This window comes from Haemorhous mexicanus, chromosome 6 (genome assembly GCF_027477595.1).
Source record: "Haemorhous mexicanus isolate bHaeMex1 chromosome 6, bHaeMex1.pri, whole genome shotgun sequence".
NCBI lineage: Eukaryota > Metazoa > Chordata > Aves > Passeriformes > Fringillidae > Haemorhous > Haemorhous mexicanus.
In genome coordinates this window covers 34,158,914-34,174,912 of record NC_082346.1, presented here as the reverse complement: position 1 = coordinate 34,174,912, position 15,999 = coordinate 34,158,914, and the positions used below count along the sequence as shown (strand labels likewise).

General features: G+C 37.8%; 1 protein-coding gene and 1 long non-coding RNA gene across 4 annotated transcripts in view; one reads left to right on the top strand and one right to left on the bottom strand.

The window, feature by feature from the left end:
* SCG5 (secretogranin V) overlaps positions 1 to 7,694 on the top strand; it is a 30,055-nt gene extending 22,361 nt beyond the window's left edge. For both annotated transcript variants that reach the window (XM_059849799.1, XM_059849798.1), the window contains exons 5-6: positions 962 to 1,015; positions 4,721 to 7,694. In XM_059849799.1, coding sequence (XP_059705782.1) covers positions 962 to 1,015; positions 4,721 to 4,816 — 150 coding nt within the window. In that variant the 3' untranslated portion in view covers positions 4,817 to 7,694. The remainder of the gene's footprint in view (positions 1 to 961; positions 1,016 to 4,720) is intronic.
* On the bottom strand, positions 3,114 to 14,538 carry LOC132329099 (uncharacterized). 2 transcript variants are annotated; one of them, XR_009486960.1, is made up of 3 exons: positions 14,420 to 14,538; positions 4,318 to 4,390; positions 3,114 to 4,221 (listed from the first exon to the last, which is right to left on the bottom strand). It is a non-coding gene; the product is annotated as an uncharacterized LOC132329099 (long non-coding RNA). The 2 variants fall into 2 exon arrangements; XR_009486959.1 differs by lacking the exon at positions 14,420 to 14,538 and having other exon boundaries at positions 4,318 to 4,726.
* Positions 14,539 to 15,999: the final 1,461 nt, after the last annotated feature.

Genomic DNA, 15,999 nt, shown 5'->3' with positions numbered 1-15,999 from the left:
CTTGTTTATATAGTCTTCTGCTTTTATACATGTAATTCTTCTCTCCTTCCATTTTCAGGTTAGGGTTTGGTTTTGGTTTTCTTCATAACACAGAATTGAAACAAAATGTGTTGAACATGTGTGTGTTATTCCAGAGTTTATTAGAATTCACTACTTATAAGAAATACAACAATATGTGGATGCACTTATGTAAACTATGGTCAGAGGGGGTTTTTTGTGTTGGTTTCTTTTTCTTCATTTTCTTTTCTCATCATCATAACTTTCTCTTCTGCCAAGATGTTTCTGGCAGTTTTTAAAAGGTTTGCCATTAAAAATGTTATAGACCAAATGGTTTTTAGAAGCTTTATTGAGGGCACTACTTAAACAAAGGAAGAGTTGGCGCTGAACTCCTTTCAGCAGAACTTTGCACTGGGAAGTGTTGATATCTGGAAGGGAATAAGCAAAGACAACAAAACAGTAGGAATGACGCCTATTTCTGTTTTTAAAAGGAATTAGAAAATCCCTTGTAAAGAAAATTTTTTTTGCTCCTGTTCTTGTGCCACCTCAAATGTATAGAAAGATATACCAGAGGCAAGACTCCTGCTTCTTCTCCCTCACATTCTTATTTTTCTTCTTCTTTCTGTCTTTTCTTAAAAAAAAAAATTATATTTATATATACCATGTACCACATGATGGGGAACAGGAGAACATCCAGACTATACAGCACATACTTGAAGCCCTTATTGCCTGAACATGGGGCATAACATAGTGGAAAATTACTGGCTTTTAAAGTGTTGATAAGGCTGTGACTGCTCCTAAAGAACTGCAAATCTTAGTAGGAATACACAAATATTTATTTGTGGTTTATTTCTCCCATAAAATTACACACTCCTCTAGACTTGATAATATTTATTAGAAGTAGTATTTTAAAAGAAGAGTGTAATGGATTTGATGGATGTGTTGTGTTTTTTCTTCTTTCCAGAGCAAGAGTTTACTCTTTGAGAAAATCAATGGTGGTCCAAAAAGAAGAAAGAGGGTAACTATTGGAATATTTCATAGCCCCTATATAATCTAGAGACCTAATAAAAATTAAAACCATGTTGTTGAAATGAAGAGAGAGTCTAATGCATTTGTATTATACTTTAGATTATGTGTCAAGGACTCTCTGTGATAAACTGCTATAGCCAGCTTAAGGATTGAACACTGGGCACAAGCCTTATTTCTCAGAATAGACTCTTACTTTCAGAAGATACACTTAAGTGTAGAACATTATAAAGCCTTGTATTGTCTCTCCTTTAAAATTGATCCTATTTGCTTAAAACCATTTAAAATTATTTAAATATCTCTAAAACAGAATTTGAAATTTCCTACTAAAAATATTAGTAAATTTAATTTATTAAATTTATGTGTGTGAATATATTTTTGGGTGTACATAACACTAGAGGTGGTTCTTCATCTGATCTACCTCAGATGAAACTCCTATCTCTGTTTCCCACTTGCTTGAAAGACAAAGATGAAAAGGTTCTCACTGTTCTGCTCCTGTAAAAGGAAAGGCAACCCACACAGAGAGATTCTGCACAGTCTGCCTCATGCCCTTTCTTTTTTCCTAGTGACAACCTTTCTTTAATTAAAAAAAAAAATCACTTTCAGTAAGAGTCGACATATTCAGCTTTGCGGCTGTGTATTATTTTTAGAAAAAGGAAAAGTCTTTTACAAAAACAAAAAGCTCTCTTCCAGAAAGTAGCTTTTCAAAATATGACAGCACAGTTTATATTGTAAATTAAGTAAATATAATTTAAAATAATGAGCATGAGCAAAGATTATTTATTTATTTATTTATTCATTAACTCTCAAACTTTAGGTCTTTGCTAGAAAGGGAGAAGATAAGTTGATTTTTTCCTGATTCAGACATCACTGGCAGCTGGTACTTCAACCTTAAGTTAATGATCTGACTTAAGCTTAGTACCTGCTTCATGCTTACACTGGTGTTTGAGTTTGTTAGTTGAAAAGTAAAAAAAGGTCGTCACCTGGCTTTAATTTTTAAGTAAGTAGAATTTACTCTGGAAATAGTTCAGCAGAGTATCTATTAATAGCTAGAACAGCACGTTAAAGTGGAATTCATGCAATATATACATGAGGGGAAAAAAAAAGAAGAAAAATAACATTTTATGTTTGTGAGCTGAACGACATAACAGGATACAAAAGAAGTACCAGCTGGAGGCACTTGACAGCTACATGGCCAGGGGTAGCCCAGGATTTTGAAGGTGAATTGCTTTACAGACTTATAAAATAAGCAGACTTCTTTTCCTAGCACCAACATGTCACTTAATGCTAAATTCATTAGAATTTAATAGAATCAGTATAATTTAAATTATTTTAGGGTAATACTGTAATGATTACTAATGATTTAATGAACAATTCAGAATCTCCACTTCATCAGCAGAAGAGTAACCTAGAACTGTCAGCAGCAGTGTCTCTTTCTAAAAACCAAGAAGACCACTGGATTCCCCTCCTGCCTTTTGCGCTCCCTGCCACTCCTCCATGCCTTTCTGCACAGACATAGCTTTGGGATCTGGCAACAGATTGATTTTTTTTTTTTTGCACCTGAATGTCCGCATGTGAGGTTAAAACAAGTCCTGTGCAACAGTGTGTGCAGTAACCCCGCTGTGTCTATCCAGGGCTGTAGTGAAACAGCCACAGAGGCACTACTGGAGTCTAGAAAACCACATCTTCTCAGCACGTGTGTGTATTCGTGTGTGTCTGTGTGCCTCTACAGGCACGCGTGCAAGCATGCATACACACTGCGGTGCTCACCACCTGCTGCTGTGCTCCTTTCTCTGCAGCACTTCCACTGCAACACAGGGAGGTTTGCAGTGACATCTAACTTTAACCAGCAGCTCTCCCCCCCTTTTTTAAATGTCTGTGCTTGCAGACAGCCCTGCCCAGAAGTGTCAGGACCACTTTGTGATCGCTAAGCTGCTGTGTGCTCAGAGCTGTGTACAAAGGTGCTCAGGAGCTTGCATTACTTTGAATTCTGCACAGCTGCATGGGATTAAACATATTTTAGTCAAATCAGCCAAAGTATTTTGCATTATATTTTGTGTTTTCTTTTGTTGGTTAAGAAGGATTCAAAATTTTATGTAGTCTCATTCTCTTCAACTTTATTTCAAAAAGTAGCAAGCAAGTACCATTCCAAAAAAAAGACCAATTAATCTTCCTAGGAATCTTCAAATAATTCCTAGAAGCTTATGCAACAGTTGAATTTCACTAAATTAACATTAAACAGAACTTCTTTAAACAAACACAAACAAATCGTTTACATATGTCTTATTTCTAACAATTTAAAGCATTGGAGTTAGTTTATTTTCAAAGATTTTTCCACATTCATTTCTGGTTCTTAATATTTTTATGTTTTCACTTGCAGCAGGCAAAACACCCAAAACCCAACAGAAGAAAGCAACAGGGCTGCTCTGTGCTATGACTAAGTATTAATGGTAGCATCCACAAATCTGGAGAAACCCAAAGGCTTAAACTTGTAGATAAACCCCAAATATTTTCCAGAGATTTGACAAATACTTTGGATAGCTGAAAATAATATTTCATGCCCATTATGAATGCTTTTTTTTTTTTTTTTTTAATTCTTGAATTTTGGTAAAAGAAGCACAGAAATGTCTCAAGAAAAGTAATTTCTGGGACACACAGTCAGTCTGACAAGAATCAGGAGATACTGGAAAATTTGCATTCCTCTGAAGTTTGTCCTTAGGCAAACAGTTTTTATTAGCATCAAAAAGCCTTCATGCTAGAATTTTTTACTGCATCTGTGTGAAGAAGACAATTTTGCCTACACTGACACTATAACAGGCCAGAAAGCAAGTGTAAATGATACTTAATACCAAAGCTCCACTGAACTGCTTGCCACTTTGCAAATATGGTAAATACATTTTACTCCATTCCCATAGATAAAATTCAAGCATAGGCTCTCTATGTTACTCCATCTACGATCTCCAAGCAGTTTTGAGACAGGATCTGTTCATCTTCAGCCTCACGTTGTGCTGCTTGCATGGTGCAAAGTGAAGTTCAACCCTCTCCAGGAATCTTCTTTCCAGCATTCCCTTCTCCTGGCAGTGCTACGAGAGCCATTTTCGATGCCAAAACCTCCTTTGGCTCTGCTTCTTTGCCAGCAGTTTTTTATCTCAGCATCAAGAGAGGAAGCAAGGAGGGGTTTCCTGGAGAGGAGGCAGGCTGAGCAAGAGGTTTTGGTCAAACTGGAATTGGGGTCTCTAATTTGTATCCCAGCACTATGTCCATCAGGGGCTGGTGATTTAAGCTAAAGCTTACCTGTACTTCTCCAACAAGTTCTGTCCTGCCTCAGGAATTAGGGAATTAGAGTTGCTGCTGCTTCTCTGCTGAACTGAGGAAAGGAGGAGTGGAGCAAAAAGGCAGTATTTAATTGAGATTGTTCTATATTCCTGAAAGGCCTTCTTCACTTGTATTCCTTTCAATGGATCACATTAAATTCTTGCACAAAAAAAAACCCAAAAGAAAAACAAAAAACAAGCCAACAAACAAAATCAGAAACAAAACACTGTTTGACTTTTAGATTTAATCCCTGGAAGCACATTTTTCCCAAGTCTATAAATATCTGACAGATAAGAAATACATAAATAAGTTCACAAATTCTAGTTACCTTTTATCTGTTTCCCTGTTTCTAATAAGTTTAAATAATTTTAAACTTTTTCAGAGTGTGAACCCCTATCTGCAAGGACAGCGACTGGATAATGTTGTAGCAAAGAAGTCTGTTCCACAATTTTCAGATGAAGACAAAAGTCCTAAATAAGTACAATAAAAATGAAAGATAAAAACTCATGCCATCCTCCTCTAGATCACGATATTGCTTATATATAATCATCTATTAAAATCCTGGTGAATGGCAGCATGCTTATTATTTATATAATTGTAGATGAAAAACAGCTGTATTTATAACAGCATGTTCTCCTAGATGATAAAAGTATGGTTCTGCTTTTTGTTAAGTTATGGTAAAAGGATATTTCTGTTGTTTTTATTTTAGTCATGGAGCAAACTTTAAAAATGTTAGTCATTTTTGATAGTTAATGTGAGGTATATGGTCTTAATGAGAAACTTGTAAATAGGAAGATGGAAAAAAAAAAGCCAAGTCTGACTCCAACATTTAATCTAAAATGTTACTATGTTTGACACATGAAAATTACAGTTTTATGTTTTGTTCACAAATATTGTTACTTAGCAAAGACAAAGTATTTATTTTACGCAGGGAATTTTGGCTTTTGGTCCATTTTAATAAACATTTAAGCAATCTACAAGGTTTGCAAAGTGACATTTTCCAAAATATTTCAGAGGCTCGTTTGTCTCTGTTATTGCTGTGCAAATTTAAGAATTAAAGAACTGCTTTTTGACTGTATTGACTGAAATATTTTTCTGTTAGTTTTAATCATTCCATGCCCACGGCTTTCCTGAACACTTGAACATCTTCCTTCCTTATCAATGGAACCATTCTGTGAAAATTGATCTCCCCTGCTGTTCTTTGTCTTAGTAACTGCAGCATTTGTGCATTATAGTGTTCTTAAATTATTAGTAAAGGTGGAGACATTTGTCTGTGTTAATAAGGTTGTGTCAACAACCTCTGAATCTAAATCCAGGATATGAAGGTCATTAAAGTTGATCTTCTGAAGAAATATGCTACTCTGATACCACTTGTAGCTATCATTGCTCTTGAAGTTGTTCTGGGAAGCTTAAATTGCCTTCTTGCCCCTAGGAGATTGAAGAACTTTATATTCCAGAGTTCTCCCTTTCTGAAAGATGAGAACACACCTGACCATTTCAAGCCATGTGAATGGAGCACTGGAATTAGGGAAAACAGCATTAGCTTACAGCTGATATTACAAATAATATGAGGGAAATGGAGAGGAAAAAAAAGTAGTTTCCTTTCCCATCCTATAGAAAGATAACAGGGAAATAATGAGGACCTCTTAGAAAAAAGAAAAGAAAACAAGAAATTAGGAAAATAAGAATTCCTAGCTATATAAAATTAAAGTTAACAGGATGGCTCAAGTATGACTGTTGTTAGCATTTGCTTTTTTTGTCCCACCACTTAGTTATTTGTAATAAATTATGTATGTAGAGAATTGGGCCTTTCATACCATATATGGGTATATTGCAAAATTCTAACATTTTGGAACGGACTATCATGCCTTTCATCATATTTCCTTTTAAAAAAAAAAATCTTGAAGAAAAAAATTAATAGTATGTCATAAAGTGGGGTTTATACTCACACAAGACACAAGAATGAGGAATTTCTATGAGTCACAGTGACTGGAACAGGATGGGAGCAATCTAGCTGTCCATGTGACAGAACTTGTATTCTCTGTGTCTTAAGCTTACTCTTTTTAGCTGCCCTCCTGCTTAGTCTTCACACAGGTACTGAAAACTGCAAAGCTACAAAGATTGCTCCAAAACCAACAAAGAGTCTAAATATATGATGGCATAAATCTGACATTAAAACTTACTGATGCCCAGTGGACCAGAGTGTGTGAAATGGTCATTCCTTCCATCTAAACCTGCTGCCAGCCACAGGTGGAGCCACAGGGCTTCCAGGCATTTGCAGGCCAGACTGCCATTCCCAAGAAATTGGTGTTTCTTCACATCCTTGACTGCTCCATTGATACTTCTGAAGTAATCTGAGTTACATTCTGTCCTTATAGCTCCAGTAAAACCCATTTGAATCACAAAAATGAAACAACCATGATGGCAATTTATTTCATTTTTTAAGCTCTTTTTAAGGACAAGTGCATAATAAAAGGAAGTGTGTACCGTAAACAGGGGGCTTGAAAAGGGAAGGGCAAAGAAGCATTGCTTGCTTAATAGTACCAATAATCCCACATGTAATTTTGTGAAGCACTCGAGGTCACTCCAACCCTGTGTGGGGATGTGAAGTCCAGCACTGCAAACTGGCCCAGAACAGGGACACCTGGCAGGCTCCCTGCATGCCACCAAGAGAAGCTGCCCTCCTGTGTATGACAGATCTGCACAGTGCAGGCAAAGGAAAAATATCACAATTCAGACCTGGTTTGGTCCTTAAACAGAAGCAAAGAAAAAAATAAAAATCTTTACACTGCACAAAACAATGATGTGTCTTACAGGAACTGCCTTCTGGAGCAAGTCAAGTGCGTGGTGGTGAGCAGCTGTCTGCTGAGTTCATCAGGCAGCTTGAGTGTTTCACCAGGAAGACTCAGAAGTACTCTTGTGAAATACTAATAAAATATAGCTATTGCACCATGATAATGAATTTCATTATTCTAATTTCAGTTTCATGGCAGAGCTGTCTTTTGGTACTGGGACTGGCTAGTCCCATATTGATTAAAAAAAAAAAAAAGGAAAAAAAAAAGAAAATACAAGCAAAAATCCTTGTCCCTCTTACTGCTCCAACAACAGTCCAAACATCTATATGTAGTTTTTTAAACAGAATAATCACAGTGCTGGTCTTTCAGACTCAATGAACAAAGATACCAACTATCCCGCCTCACTCAGAGTTCACCAAACCAATATTTACAAGAATGTAAATAGCTGCACAGGTGTAATTGCCCTTTAACCTTTACGATGCATGTGAATTAAGGAGCATGTATATTGATACTGTTGTTTAGAATTTTCATCAAATTAAAACCTTTTAGAGTATTTTAAAATTTGCAAGTGTGTTAATTACCTCTAACGCATTAGAGACACAATGTGCTTGAAGGAAGCTATACAAAATAAAGTGTATTGCCCTGAACCATTGGTTTTGTCTGGTAAAGAAATATTTATTACTCTAGTTTAAGAAAAAAACACTGTGTAACTGATGAGAGTATTTGATTTGTGAGACAAAACTTACTCTGGGGGTGCATGTGCATACACACTCACACATTTATACACTTTTCAAAACAATACAGTCTGATAATAAACTCATTAGTAAAGAATATAATGATGTTAACCCATGGAAGAAAGTAATATAAATATGCTTAGTGAATTGCTAAGGAGAGGAAATACTGATATACTTCTAATTACTGGCACATTTGCATTCACCAAATGCAATAAAACCATGCTGCTATCTATGCAGCACTCAGGGGCAATCCAGAGAAGTTGGGTACTACTTCTCTGATGTCAGAGCTCTGAGAGCCACTTCCAGGAGTGCATGTAAAGCTGACCTTAAGTTTATTTTAACAAAATGTGATGAAGCCTATCTTATCTGTTTAACTGAGGAAGGGCACAGGCAGAAGGATGACTATTAAGTACTTTAGGTTTTTGGCTTTGCTGTCAGCAGAGTAACACTCAAGCCCCTTTGTTTCCAAATGTCTGTAGCTGGGGAAGCAGACAGTAGCTTTTTCATGATGAAGAGGAGACTTGCCTTCAAATCAGGCCTCTAAACAGCAGCTGTATGGAAGTGCTGAAAAGGCTTTGTTTTCATTTTCATGGTGCACAAAAAACTAACTTTTGAACAAAAAACCCTAATTTTTTGGAAAAGGTCCATAACAACATTAACCCCAAACAAACTTGGAATCTTCTGGCCTGTTTGCTGGTAAGCACACTAAACCAGTTCTCACCTCAACTTGTAATGTGATACAATTTTTATACAATTTTATACAATTACTTTTTTGACACAAATAGACAATGCCTGGATCTGTAGGACAGAGACTTTAAAGACAACTTTTCAGTTTTCTGGAGTCACACACTCAGATTTATGGAAAGAGAAGGGCAAGGTTGAGAGATTCAGAGGATGCTTCCACAATCCCATGAAAATTTAAGATGTCCAAGGAAAGGACAGTTCCGCATGATCCACAAAGGAGATGAGTATGTTCACTATTTTATCAGCCAAGTGGCACTATCTGTAGGATTTAAGGCACCTCTCCATCTAAGCCAGAAGCTATCAAGGCTGTCAGAGAGAGGACATTATCTCCAATTTTGAGGCACCTGAATCCAACATTTCAGGCTAAGAGAACTGACAATTAGATTGAATTATATTTCTGCCAGGCTTGATACAATTAGGATGTCAATGTGATATGCCCTGAAGAGAAGACAGCAATGACAAAAACCCAACAGAAAACACTGACTCCACTGCCATATGAATACATATGCACACACTTAAAAAATCAGTTTTGTTTAAAGTCATGCAATTATCTTCAATACTATTTAAAAAGAATAATATTCAGGAATTATCTCAAAGAAGAAGTGTACTTTTTAAATCAAGAAATTTCTGTATCCCTAAAAATGTCTGTCAGTTTGTCATGCCTAGGGTCAGTGGCAGATTCCAGCCACAAGCAAAGAACAAGTTCCCTTGAAGGGCTCAGCCATTGACAGTGATCTGCTTACATGCAAACTACATAAAAACTAAAAACAATTGTAGGCAAAGGATGTGGAATTGCCAACATGAAGATCCCTTTCCCTCATGAATGTGGCTGACTACTATGGGATTGGGAACTAAGTCAAGATTGTCAAATACAAGAAAATGAAAAGCTCAAATGAGCCATTTTCCAAGTACACTCATGGTCTAGGTCTACCATGCTCAAGCCTTCTGCTGGTAGGTGAAGAATGGCACTGAGCTCCAGTTTGCCATCTCAGTTTACCATGAGAAGGAACTATGTAGTATCAGTTGTCATGTTTGCTTTATTTATGATGATGACTGCTTTGCTGTGATTACATGAGTCCTGATGGTTGGGAGAGCTGCTAACCATGTGTTCAACACATGGGAGCATAGCAAACATTACATACGAGTGTCATGGCAGTAGCATCATCAAATGGAACTTAAAGAGCTTTAAAAAAATCCCATTTTATTAATGAGGTCTATAGTTGTATGTGGGGCAAAGGTAGACATGGTAGGAATTGAGAATAGTTTCAGACTCTAAAGATTAGGTAGACCCAAATCACCTCTTTTGCATTTTTCTCTGTAGTTCCTGTCACCAAAACACAGAATGCAGCTCCTAATGCAATACATGGTTGTCTTTTACATTTAATCACTGTTTCTTCATCCTACTCTGTTCTCCAAGAAAAACAGTGCTGTGAGTCAGTGGCTCAATTTCATGGTAAACTGAGTGAGGCAAAGGAGGAAGCACAGAAAAAAAGTAATGTGCTACTTGTTACTAGTCTCAAACTTTCCCTCCGTCCCTAACCAGTGTCATTCAGCTAGAGACCATTAAATGTATAACACTGACTGCTTTTACTCCAGATCTTGTTCTGAGCCTAACCACCATGTGACAGTGTTACTTTCACAGGAACACTGAAGATCTCCATTACAGATGACAGTGATTTTTGGGTCTGGGCATATTTGCTAGATCACAAAAGGCGCATAAGGCTTTGATGCTGAATTCAGACATCTTTTAACTAATTCTTTATTCTGAGAAAAAAAAAACCCCACCCAAACCCTAGCAGTTATTTCAGTGCAATATCTGTATTCTAATGCCCCAAAGTTCTCTAAAAGTGGCTGAAATTCAAGTGGGATAGCCTGTATGGGGAAACGTGGTCTGATTCCTCAACTCAATAGAGAACACCTTTCTACACTGGAAGTATAAAATACCACACTGTGACCTTTTCTATTTCTAAATGGACAAAACAGACTCATGAAAGAGCAGGTTAGGCCATCCAGAGAAGCACTCATAATTCACCATTGGTTATTTTTTCCCTTTCTTAATGCTGCAAACAGTGACTAAGAGAATTGCAAAACTTTGATTCCAACAAGTAATGCAATGGCTGTAAGATTTATGGACCTGAAGAAACCTATTTTTAATGCTGCATAAACCATTGAACAAATTAAAAAAAAAAAAAGAAAAAGTAAATTCTTTAAAAGTCAATGTTGTAACAGATAAGCACGGCTGCTGTAGTTCATGCACAGAGCCTGGCTATTGGTTGAATTCCCAAACCCCATGACTGAGCTGACACGGGACTCTGTGCATGCCTGGGTAATGTATGTGTGCACAGTAAAAAAGCAGAAAAGTATGTATGCTTCTGATTCTTTACAGCTTCATCCTGCTAATCCCACAGTGTCTCCAGCTTTGCTGCAGCCTTTCTGGTGGCTACTGCTCTCAAGTTATGGTGTCTTGGAAGACTTCTTTTCAGGCAGGGACTGTCTTGAGTATGAAGTTATCCAGCAGGCAAGCAATATGTGAAATAATGATATACATTTCTTTCTGTTAAAAATACATTAATTATTAGCTGAGGCTATTTTCTAATTTCTAACCACATTGACAATTTTCTGCTGTGTTTCTACATTCTCAGCAGCAGCCTTTAAGCCTCTAAAAGAACAAGAAATATCCAAAAAGTTGAAGCTAAGGCCTTCATAAACCTATCCTAAAATATCAGCTGCTTGTATTTGTGTCTATTTTGTTTTGCATCTGGAGGTTCTTGATCTGGAGGTTTACAAACTGGGAATAATTTCCAATTAAAAGACAGGTGAACGTTGCAAAGAAGTTAAGTGCTGGCTCCAGTAAAGGCCTAAGTACCCACAGCTGGACTTGTGTCCAGTGCAGATAGCAAAGCCCAAGCACATGCTGCTCAAACCTTGCCTCTTGTTCCTGATTCCTTGGGCAGCTAAAGGCTATGCACAGCTATGCTTTCCTGTAATCATGTACCTCAGGTGCCTGAACTCCTATACGTGCCTAGGACTGTCTGAGACTCAGTGAACCCGCACAGCTCTACACCTATCTCCGTCCTAAACCCAGCCTGAACCCACAGACTTGGCAATTCTTCCCCTGTATTCCCTGAGGGAGCAAGCCTGGCAACTGCTCATCTCACACATGTCTACAGGACCAGGCATTGCACGAAATACCACAGCAGACAGAGACACTTCAATTAAAAAAACTGGAAAGTGTCTGTAAGAGTTACGGCCAAAGAATCAAAGCTCTAATGACACCAGAGAAGGCAATCAAGAATGAACACAGATATATCACCCTCGTGGTTCATATGACACAGGCTGAACACAAGGAAGGGCAGGGTAACTGGACCCTACCTAGTCCTCAAGGAGTGTTTGGGCAGCTAGGCAGACACCTGAGAAAAACACAAGAGTAGTCTGAGAGATGACAAAACCAAGCCAACAACCCACCCCCCACCCCCCCTCCCCGAGTACATGGCTAATTTTGGCTCCTTGTCTTGATTTAATTGTTCTCTGAATTGTTGAACAGCTTCAGCAGGGGAGGTGCAGGTCTCACACAAACAGGCTGCAGCCTCATGGCTAAGAGGCTGCACCTCTGGAGGTGCTGGCTTGAAAGCCTCCAGTGAGCAGACATACACCTTCTCTTTTCTGATTCCTGAAACACCACCAGCCTCCTTTCACTCACAATTTATGTATTAGTTTTTTTCTTTGGGAAAGACGTATTTAGCTGCTACCCAAATTCTTGGAAGAATGTTACATTTACTTGGAAAGTAGCAAGAGTTCATTTGCTGAACTGTGCATTCTTTATTCTAGTAACTTTAAAGATATCTTTAGATCATTTTGCATCTGTTGGAAAGGAAGCATTTAAAACCTCCACTTCCTTACTCACTGCTAGCATTCCAGTGACCAATTTCATCTTGCAATCACGGTGATGTATGAGATTTGCTGACCAAGAGCTCCAGTGAGCCCACGGGACCCTGTTAGGGTTCCTAACATGACATCTCCTTACAGAAAAACATGCCATATTATAAGCAATTTCAGCACTGAAGTTAAGGCACAAGCTTTTTATCCACACCAGCATGACTAATTCCCTTCAAGGTGGTTTCAGGTGGAATTTGCCCTATTAAAATACCCATGTCCAAGTACTGAAGGGTTTTTCAAAGCTTTTACATAAGCTGGTGGCAGTGTACTCAAAACAAGAGGGATCTGGACTCCAAATCAAACAAATAATTTGGTTGCAAAGACTAAGCCATAGAAGTACTTGGTTTTACAAAGTACTTCTCTAAATTGCAAACAAACAAATCACATTTGGTTATGGTGGGTTTTTTTTTACCTGGGAAGCTGGTTTTGTTACACCTGATTACGGCAGTCATCTCCCCTCCTAATGCACAGAGGCTTTCTAAACAAGCTGTCTGATCTCCACAGGATAAAAATATGCTTTCTGTCTCCAGATAGCCTCTGCCCTCCTCTGGATTTATCTCAATTGCTAACTGCATCAAGATAAAAACCACCCTACTTTGTCGCTTGTAAGTTTTTACATCGTAGCTTTCATAATGTAAAAACTTCAGCCTGTAAGAAAGGCACAGGCAGAAGAACCCATACACTCTGAATCCAAGACCTTACTGTATCAAAAATGAGGGTTTCTTCTTTGCCTTGCAGCACAGGAGAATATCCTGCTCATTTATGCTCTCTCTTTTGTCAGATCAGAAGAATAAGAAATGGCTAAGATGATTTTTCTTTTTTTTTTTAGTGTGTCTGATAGCTTTCAGTGACATCAGCTCCCAAGGAGTCTTTCCTTTAAGTGTTCTAGTATATTTACAAAAAAAAGTCTTTTTTTTTTTTTTCAGTGAATTCCTACGTACATTTTGAAATCCCGACAAGCAATAATAATACCTCCTTCACAAGAAGTCTAGTTCCATCTGTTTGAGAACCAAAAAGCCCTGCCACAGTCTGATCTGAAGTGGAATTGATTTGATCACTGGCAATTTAACTTCTCCGCTTACGTCATTAGTGCATTAAGATTTCCTGGGGAGGGGAAAGAAAACTGTTTACATTTTTAGAGTTTTTATAAGTGCATCCAAAAGCTCCAAGTGTTTGGAGCCTGATTAATTACAAACACCTAGAGGACTGCTCCCAGTCCTATTTACAGAATCTCTCCTAACATCAAGTGACTTAACACTTTTTCAGGCACTTTGAATCACATGTGGTGAGGGGGAGAAAAAGATCATTCACTCAAACTGCCAAGAAAGCAGCTAGTGGAGAGCTGCTGGGCAGTGTGGTTAGCCCCAGAATGTAAGATGACAGCTCTTTCATGGTTCTGAGCAGCTCTACAGAAAGGAAGAGAGATGTCTGTTGGACCTATGTTTGAAGAGTTAAGTAAGAGGACTCAAAAAAAAATCTAATTAGAATTCAAGATAATGCAAGAAATGAGAGATCAATGAATAAATATCCAACTGGCCTTAGCCAAACAAGCTAAACAGGATCCTTCTGACAAGGAAACAGAAGAAGCAAAACAGAACAGTTGTTGTAAATATTAAAAAAAAAAAAACATTTGGCCTTAGGCTCGTGTGTGTAGCTTCCCAGAAGTGATTTTTTTTTTTTCTGGCAATTTTTGAAAGAGTAAATTTTTGGTAACCATACACATAAAAAAATAGACTATTTTTGTGTGCTATTATTACTGTATTTCTAATCCTGAAGTCCATAAAGTTTAGCTTCTTAATATGCACCCTAACTAGAAAGTTCTTTAACAGGGGAAAGAGCTATATATAAATTATTTCTTTTAGCAAGGCTCACCTGACTGAAGTCTCTTGGATTGTTGTGTGTGCTTCACATAATACACTCTGAGTAGTTGCACTGAAACCAAAGTCAAGCATCTGGCAAGCCCCTGCAGGATTCAGGTCCGAATCTAATTTCTGCAAAAAAAATGAACTATGTGCACAAATCCACCATTCTTACCAAAGCACTTAACTATCAGTTTGCATTCATGTATACAGGAAAAACATGATATAAGTCAACCAGCAATTCTTTTAGGAAAAGGCAACTGGTTAAACAATTCTTGGTCTGCCTTTAAACCTTTTTTTGTCCACGACAGTGAAAACTTGGCATATTCACTGGAAATATCCCTTTTTTTCTTGTTTTTATTGGAGAGAATTACAGAAGTTAAAAGGCCTTCTTTCCTACTAAAAGCATTCAGAAATTTCAAAATGGAGGTATTCAAGCACATAGACGTGAAGTATGTGAAAGTTAAAAAAGGTGTGTTTCATCTTTCCAGATTGTGTTGAGCTCTCAACTCCCTTTATAAATAGCTTATTTCACAAGTTTGGTACCCAATCAGCTTTAAGGACTTAGGCCAAAATGTTTCCTTTGAAAACTCTGTTCCCTACTGCAGTTTTATAGGTGGGGAAATGGAGTCAAGAGAAAATTAGTGTGATTTAAACAAAGTAAAGGATGAAGGTGGGGAGGTAAACGTGTCCCTCACACCTGTTCTTGACAGAGAGACCATCTAAATGAAAGTGGCAGTGAGGAAGAGTTTTGTTTCTTCCCACCTCCATTAGCATTCTCTCTGAGAAGTGGAGCAACTGATGCTGCAGCAGTACAACTGTTTAACAGAGTTCTTTCCTTCCTGTAATACAGCCTTTTTCTGTGACACTGGATTTCAGCTACAAAATGCAGAAATTCTAAGTTGTTGCCTCAAACAAAAATCAGACAAAAAAAAAAAAGCTTCAGCTCTTCCATTCCTGCAAAGCTACATTTTTTTTTTTCTGGTATTCTGTTTTTACATGGATATTGCCAGAAAAAGCATAAAGAACAGATAAGATTTCAATTTTGAAAGGAGCTTAATGGAATAAAAAAACAAAACCAAACCAACCCACAACAAAACAAACCAAAATAAACGCTTTGCAAATCTCCTTACATAATAAAATAGCTTTCCTGTCTCTCTTACTCTTTTTTTGTTTCACTACAGATGTGAGTTGGGCAGAGTCAGGAAAAAAGCCTAGACAGATCTCTTGCCTCCCCACTACCTAGCTTACCCTCCAGACTGACACAGTGTGCCCCACAGGTGTTGCACAGAACCCCCCCAGGTAACACCCTGCAACACAGGTGGTCACACAACAAGCTGCCCTGCATCACAGCAAGAAAAAAGTAAAAGGGACCATTTTACCAGAACTGTGCACGAGATATCTGCTCAAGTGTTAGAAGTGTATGAACTCTGTCTAAGATGTTGGGATGCAGTAAGGTTTAGCAAAGGAGTTTTTCAGTTTTGCAGCATAACTGGAAATTGTATTTCATAGCTGTCATATAGTGAAACATGTATGTAAGTAACACACTGAGATCCTCAGATGCCTCTTTTCATAATTCCCAGTTACAGCTTC